This window comes from Lipotes vexillifer, unplaced genomic scaffold (assembly GCF_000442215.2).
Source record: "Lipotes vexillifer unplaced genomic scaffold, Lipotes_vexillifer_v1.1 scaffold1094, whole genome shotgun sequence".
In the NCBI taxonomy this organism is placed as follows: Eukaryota; Metazoa; Chordata; class Mammalia; order Artiodactyla; family Lipotidae; genus Lipotes; species Lipotes vexillifer.
Genome location: NW_006792775.1, coordinates 689,394 through 697,186, shown reverse-complemented (window position 1 = coordinate 697,186; position 7,793 = coordinate 689,394). Strand labels below are relative to the sequence as shown.

Sequence of the window (7,793 nt, the reverse complement as noted above, 5' to 3'; positions counted from 1 at the left end):
GGAAAGAGAAGGTCAGCACAGACCTCTGGGTACCACGCCTGGCAGGCGCAAGGGCCTGCACCCCACCCACACCCCGAAAAGAAGTGTCTGGTTTCAGAGAGAAGACTGTGCATGTCACTGTCAACCATCTAGAAGTCTGGAAAGATGAAAGAAGTGAAAGCAAGTAGCTTATCAGGCTGCCTCCTTAATCAATCACTTCTATATTCTACTTTGCTACAGAGAAAAAGCAGACAAAATGCCTGCAGGACAGGGGTTTTTTTTTAAATAATTGCTTTTATCGTTGTTTTGTTTTGTCTTCTTTTTTTTTTTTATCGAAGTGTAGTTGATTTACAATGTTGTGCCTAAATAGCTGCTTTTTGATCCTAGGCAAAAGACAAAGAACACAAGCCAAAGTCCTTCCAAAATCACTCTCCAAGCTCACAGGAGACACAACAGTGCAGCTCATCGTACGCTCACTCCCCAGTTGTCCCCCCACCAGCTGCACAGAGAGCTGGCGCTGCCCCCGCCAGGTGTACGAGTCCAGAAACGTCAGGGTCCTGAGGACCAAGAGGCTCACGTCGAAGCAAGAGCCAGGCCTGCGAGAGCTCATCTGCGATGACTGTTAAACGTCCCACCGGACCCTCCTGAGGGCAAATATCCACTTACAGTCACCTGAGACTACATCCGAGAGCTGCTTTTCGTCACTGCAGTGAACACCTTGCTCAGTTTTACTGCACACTCACTCATCTTTCCAGGAACGCAGCCACGCTGAGAGCCAAAGGAGGCCAACACCCCTTCTTTCTCAGGAGTGTGGATGCACCCACCCCAGGCACTGGCCAGTCCGCCCTCAGGCCATGCGGAGGACATACACGTGGGAATCATTACGTTAGCATAAATAACTACTTATTTCCCTTTTATATTTAGAGTATTGCACTGAATTTCTAAAACATTACACGTGTAGGCAGATGACCTTCTGTACGGATTCCACGTTGAGACACAAGAGGCGTTACACCACATGTGTCCCGTCCCGCAGAGAGGACGTGGGCCTGAGCCGGCAAAGAGCTCCGCTCCGCGGGCGCGCCTTCCTGGAGCTCCAGGGCAGGCAGCGCGCCAGGCCCACCCTGCGGCCAGAAGCGGGCCGGAAGCGGGCCGGAAGCGGCCCGGAAGCGGGCGGCTCCGGGTTAAAAGGGCTCCTGCGTAGAGCCGACAGGCCAGGCCGGGCTCTCCAGGAGAAGGGGAGGGGCCCCCAGAGGAGCTGTCGAGCTTCCTCAGAAGCTTCTGCGCCGTCGGGGAGAGTCGATGAAATGGCCACGGGGGCTCCTGGCCCTGCACCTGGGACGACACTCCCACACACACAGCCCCTCTCAACAGCCTCCCGCCAGCGAGGCCATCTTCGGGAGCCTGGCCACCCAAGGTTAGGAGCTGCTCCCGGGGGGGCCCCAAGCCTGCTGTGAGTGACGCGAGAAAGGCTTCTGTCTGGGCCACAGAACCCGCAGCCTGACGAGGTCACTGCACCTCTGCCACCTACTGCACAATGTCTCCACTGGTTCCCAAAGAACAGTACAAATGCTTTTTAAAGTGGGAAAACCCTTCTGTCCCATTAAGTCCAACACGGACAGACAAAAGCAAGGCTGCTCCTTCGGGAGGCCCCACCAAGACGCCTGCTCCCTCCCCAGACCCCACGCACAGGCTCTACCCTGAAGCACTGGGATCCCCCACCGCTTCACCGCCTCCCCCTCTTCTCAGGACTCGGGGAGACCCTCCCCCAGGAGCCGGCCTGGCACCCGGCTCTGCACAGGTTACACCTGCTCGAAGCGCCGCACACCACAGGGCGCAGGGTGGCTCTGGGCTCCTCCACCAGCCCAAAGCCCCAGGAGGACCGGCAGCCTCCAGACACCCACCCTCGAGGCGCACAGACCAGCACCCCAAAGCCACAGCTGAGCTGAGCTCCCAGGAAGGCCACAAAGAAAATCACCTCCTGGCATGACCTGCGACCCTAAATAAAAGGCATTCTGGCCAATGTTACACAAAGTAAAAGGCACCACAGGTGTTCTTGTAAAATCCAGACATCTCAATGCCACTTTGAGGCGGGGCCTCCCTTCTGAATTTGAAGACAGCAGAAAGAAGACACCAGGAGGGACCCCAGCCTCTCCTCTGTCCTGCTGCTTCTGCCTCAACTCCCCAGCCCCGTCAAGGCCTTCCCCCTGCCCCAGCTCCCTGAGCCGTGAGGACAAACGGGAACTCACATCCACAGGGCCACGAAGGGCGCCCCTGGAGAGAAGGTATCAGGGCTCAGGTGAGAGGTCCTGACTGTGACGGGGCCCCAAGTCAAGGGCCAGGCCAGGTCTGAGCACAGGCCTCACAGCGGGCCCAAGGCCCCGGGGCACACAAGGAGACGTGGAGCCAGGCAAGCGGCCCCCCAGGAGCAGCAGGACTCAGACACGAGCACGCTCTGGATGAGCAAACCACCCGGGCCCCGGGCCGTCCACACGCGGGCACGCGCCACTGCTGGGGCCCGCCCTCACAGAGGCCGCCGGACAGTGTAAGCAGCACCGTCCATGGCGCTGCACCGGCGTCCTGGAGGGGAGACACAGCTCTCCAGGCTGCCTCCCGACGGGCCAAGCATAAAGCCCAAGGTCCTCGGGAGCCGTCTGCAGGGCCAACGCACCTGCTCCCCGGGCTCCCTCCACTGAGCCGAGAGAGGAAACACAACTCTCAAAACGGCATTTTCCCCGACGAACGTCAAAGGACACGTTCTCAGGGCATCGTGCGTGAACAGGACGCTCGCTCTAATGCACTCACTAGCGAAAAACCTCTGAGGACAGCAGGAGGCGGGTCCCCTGGAAACCAGCGAGGGGCGCGGGACTATACGGCAGTCATGCAAGAGACGGGTGACCACGCCTTCTAAATCCAAAGCCGAGGGGAGACGTGGGAGCTGACCGCAGACCCCAGACAACCATCCGACAGACACAGTCTGGCTGACAGACACAGGCGTCTGGGTCAGCCTGCCCCCCAACGACAACAGTCCAGGGTCACAGATCCCGGGGACCAGGTGCCCCAGGAGCTCACGCAGGGTGCGGCCCTCAGGAGGGGACCCACCGCCGCGCTGGTGCCGGCCGGGGCGGGCTCGGGGCCCCCGTTGACGTCGGCGCCCCTCTCCCGCTTGGCCGCCTCCAGGTCGGTCACCGCGCTGGGGCCCTTCTTCTTCTTGAGCTTGGCCAGGATAGAAGACTCACGTTCTGGAAACGGAGGCATCTCCTCCAGGACAGTCGCCTGCGGGGAGAGGAGCCCTACGTCAGCGCGGCACGAAGCCCCACGGCCTCCGGCCCCCAGGAAGGGTGGCCAAGGCGAGGCGGCGGGCAATAGAACAGCATGGCGCACCAGGATGTCGGTGCTGGCGACAGTGCTGAGCCGCAGGTACTCGACGGCACGCTGCTGCAGCTCCACGTCGGCGTTCTTCAGCTGGCTGTCACTGCGCAGCACGTCCTGGATGGTGCCCTTCACCTCCGGGAAGAGGTTCACGAACTTGATGTAAGTGGACAGGAGGAGCGCCCTGGTGGGGACGCTGCACAGGTGGAACTTGGAGTGCAGCAGGTGGAACTGGGTCAGGGGGCTGGGGGGGCACACATGGGCCACAGCGTCACCTCCACGCCTCACTCCCTGCCTGGACCACCCCGCCTGAGCCTGACCCCCGTGTGTCCCCGCAGGACGGGGAGTGAGCGTGGAGTGACTCGGGGAGATGAGCCCACACTCAGCCAGAACCTGCGCCTTCCAGCTCCAGGCCGAGTCCAGGCTCCCCTCTGAACAGCGCTGGCCATCGGCCACGCCTCCTTTCCCCCCAGAATCCCCGTGTTCTGTACAGTCAACCAGAGTGGACGTGCCCTCGCTACGGGCTGTCCTGGGGAGCTCGGGACATCAGCTGGCCTCTACTAGGCCAACGGGTGTGAACCAGTGGGCACAGGCCCGGCACTGGACGCGGGACTCCCGGCCCCCGAGTGACTCACCTGGATCTCGGGTCTCCTGCTATCAAGTTCCCAAACTCCCCTAGGATGTAGCCACCGACTTTGACCAGGTTCTCGTGGCACGCTGGGGCCTGCAGTGCCTACGGAAGAGCACGTGCGGTGAGCCTGGTGCCCAGGCAGAGGATGCACCAGTAGTGCTCGGCCTCCGGAGAAAGCCACCGAGCCGCGTGACGAGCCAGGAGAGCGGGCTCAGGCTGCCTTCCCGGGGAGCCTGCTCTGCACGTGGCTGCAGCCCCCAGAGCCTCCTGAGCCCCTCCCGAATGCACTGCCCGCCCCACCTCTCTCCTGGCCACTTCGGCAGAGGGATCAGTAGCAGGGGAGCCCCACGGGCAGGGCCACAGCCGATCCCACCCCAGGAAGGAGAGCTGCTCCCAAAAAATGACGCGTGGGCCCTGGGCAGGGGTGGGGGCACACAGCCCTCGCCGACGGAGACCACGAACCCACCGTGGCGGCCCCACGCTTGCTCTCGGACACACAGAGGCCAGTCCGGGGCCCCAGCCCGCGCAGCTTGCTCAGGAGGCTGCTCGCTGACCGAAAGCCTCCCACCCAGGGTCGCCGTGTTGAAATCAGGGACAGAGGGCACCGAGACTCCAGCGGACGCAGGAGCCATGCAGGAGCCCGGCCTGCGGGAAGGCTGGCAGGGGCGGGGCGGGGCCACACCTCAAACACCGTCTTGGCGGCGTAGCCCTGCACGTCGTCCCGGTTGACGACGATCTGGATGACGCGGTACCACACCTCCTCACTCACGTAGTCTCCAGCAATGCGGATCAGGTTCAGGATAGTGTCCACGTACCACGTGTAGTCCACGGCATACTTCTCAGCCAGGATGGCGACCTTCAGCACCTGCAGGGCACGGCCACTCAGGGAGGGCCTCAGAAGGGCCTGAACCCCCGCCAAAGTGACCCCCACTTCTCAAAGGAGCCCGTAAGTCTAAGGTTCCAGGAGCAGATGTGGAAGGACGTGTCGAGGGAGGCCCAGCGAGCCCCGCCCACCCCGCCCACCTGGCCCACAGCCCAGGCAGCCCCACAGCCCAGGCAGCCCCGCTGGCAAAGCGCTGCCCGCGCTCGCTGGGCTTCCTGCTCTGACAGCCCTTCTCACCAGCTCCCCAGGGCACCTGCTCCAGGCTGCGGAAAGCAGGCCCCTCACCTCCCCTGGGTACAGCCTCCTCCGGCACCAAGCGTGCCCTGAGCAGCATCAGCCGCCAACCTAGAGCCCGGCCCCCCGCGCTGCCGCCCTCACGCCCACCTTCCCCAGCGTGACCTCCTGACCGCGCCCCAGAGCCCCCGTCCACCTGCTCTGCACACCCTCTGGCCTCCAAGTCGACCCTCCGTAACGACCCCAGAGCGCTGTTCCAGAACACCCGCCTCGTCACCGCCCTCGGCTTCGAGTCCTTCAAGCCCAGAGCTGGCCCCAAAGCTGGGAACTGGGGGCCCCTCACTGCCACGCCGGCCTGTGCCCCTGCTGCACCCGCCCCCCACGCACGTCCTGCTCCCTCTGTGCTGAGCACCTGCCTCCCGGGACCTCCACACGGGAGGGGGAGGGGGAGGGCCTCTGCAAAATGATTCTGAAAGACTGGAAGGCTCCCCTGAAAATGCTGATAAAAAAGCTAAAGCAAAGGCCTCTCGCCCAGTACGTAGCAGATTCTCAACAAAGGCTGCGAGACAGCACTTCAGCTGAGACACACAAGCGTCGGTGCCGGTGACGACACACAGGCCTCCAGAACTCACAATCTCTTCTCGGATAGAGTAGTCGGCCGTCTCCAAGTAGCTCAGCATCTCGGCCACGATCTGCTGGGCGTTGCTGCGGTCGCACATGGCGTAGAGGAGGTCCACGGCCCGCTGCCGCACGCTCACGTCCCGTTCCGTCTGGGGAAACGAGCACAGAGCCAACAGCCACATGAAAGGAGCCTGGGCAGGGGACGGTGGCAGTCCGCTGTGACACATGCCCTCCCACGGTCCCGAGCCGGGCGGCTCGGGCACCCCACCCCCACCCCCATTCCAATGCTCACTCGGAGCTCTGCCCACTCAGCACCCAAATCCAGGACCCCGAGAGCCCCTCACTTGCCACCCCACTGCCCCCCTCGCTCCGGCATTCAGACCCCGCGGCTCTGGACCGGCCAAGACCACGATCACACTCCATCCCCAGGGGATGGGTCAGAGGCCACCTGCTGTGTGGTCACAGACCGGCCCCTTCCGTGTCGCCTGAGAGCCTGTCCCCGTGCTGGCTCCCAGCCCCACCCCAGACCCTCAGAAACAAGAGCACAGCTGCTCCCCAGCACAGGACAGCATGAGAGGCGCTGCCATGGGCCCAGCCACAGGCACGGGAAGAGCAAGTCTTTCTGACCCAGGCAGTGACTGAAAGAGATGCCAAAAGCACCGAGGAGGAATTCGAGACTCCAGAAAGCGAAATTCCAAACCTTTGTACGGCCTCTCGTTCAAAACACACACCAAAAATGTCTATTAAATACACGCAAACCCAAAGGAACAGGGTCAGACGTGTTCTCAGCAGTAAGCCCAGGGCCAAGACAGTGGGTTCTGTAGCTTCCCCAGCTGCCTTCAGTTTTCTAACACGTAGGAACGCAGTGGATGTGGCTGTGTCTGACCCTGAGGAACCAACCCTCATTAGAGCAGAAGACCTCAGCCTGGCTCTTCCAGCTCTGGAATTTCAATTCCCTAAAAAAAGCAAATATTCTTCTGCAAGGAGTGAATTTTCTCGGAGACATGGACAAAATATTTCATCCTTCTACCAAAAAGAACAGTTTCTACTGATCCCAGTTTTTATTGCGACTCTGCTCACGTGCCAGGCCCAGCAGGAGATGCCCTGTGTGGTCATGGTCTCTTGCGGGCAGAGGGCAGAACCGCCCGGGGACGCACGCAGCCCGCCAGATCGCCCGGGGCCTGAGCGCACGACCCCAAGTGACCGCAGGACCCCACCGGTAGCTCATGAGTGACAGCATGAGTGACACAGGGACAAGGCGCCCCCGTGGCCAGGCAGCCCCCAGAAGAGCACACTTGCCTTCAGAGCGTTGATGACCGTCTCGATGTGTGTCTTCACAGCCTCGTGGGAGAACTCGGAGCTGGCCAGCGTGCACATGCTCTCCAGGGCCAGGTAGCGCAGGTTGGTCTCCCGGTGCTGCAGGAACTGGCCCAGCTGGTTGCAGGCGCGGACCAGCAGGTTTGGCTCGCTGTGCAGACAGGAGAGGTGGGTGGGCAGGGGTCCCCCACTCGGCCTAGGCCGTGCCACATTCACGGCCACCACGGCCTCCCAGGACGCAAGACCTGACGCTCACTCTAGTTGGTACCACACAAGGACCTGCGCCTTGCGTCCCCCAGAGCATTTCTGAGTGCATCTGCAGAACCCCTGACTCCAGAGGGTCGAGGGCAGCTGAGACCCCCAGCCTCCACACCAAGCTGGCGGGGCAGGGGCGGCAGGGGGACTCGGCTTTCACCAAGCCTCAGCCAGGGGTGGGCTCTCAGCCAGAGAACCCGCTTGGCCAACAGCCGGACGAAAGCCGCGACACCGAGAGACAGCCGCACAGACGGAGATGATATAACAGAGGTTACTGGCTATTTAAGTACCGACTACGTGAAACTCGTTGTAAGTCTCTGCTCGCTCTTTACTCTGCCCTCTGAACAGTTAACAAGGACAGGGAGGCCGCCCCGAGAGGGAGAGTCTCGTCACCGGTGCCCAACCCCATGGACCGCAGAGCTCAGGCAGCTGCACCCAGCAGAAGCGTTGCAGGAAGGCGGGGCCGCAGGAGCACCCCGCACCCCCTCCCCTCCCCTCCCCCTC

The 7,793-nt window shown here is 62.3% G+C and overlaps 1 protein-coding gene across 2 annotated transcripts in view; it reads right to left on the bottom strand.

Moving 5' to 3' along the window:
- Positions 1–7,793, bottom strand: part of AP2A2 (adaptor related protein complex 2 subunit alpha 2) — a 69,038-nt gene that overhangs the window by 8,059 nt on the left and 53,186 nt on the right. For both annotated transcript variants that reach the window (XM_007465936.1, XM_007465937.1), the window contains exons 9-14: positions 7,017–7,185; positions 5,729–5,866; positions 4,662–4,844; positions 3,984–4,081; positions 3,361–3,592; positions 3,079–3,252 (exon numbers count right to left, since the gene is read on the bottom strand). In XM_007465936.1, the coding sequence (XP_007465998.1) occupies positions 3,079–3,252; positions 3,361–3,592; positions 3,984–4,081; positions 4,662–4,844; positions 5,729–5,866; positions 7,017–7,185 (994 nt within the window). The remainder of the gene's footprint in view (positions 1–3,078; positions 3,253–3,360; positions 3,593–3,983; positions 4,082–4,661; positions 4,845–5,728; positions 5,867–7,016; positions 7,186–7,793) is intronic.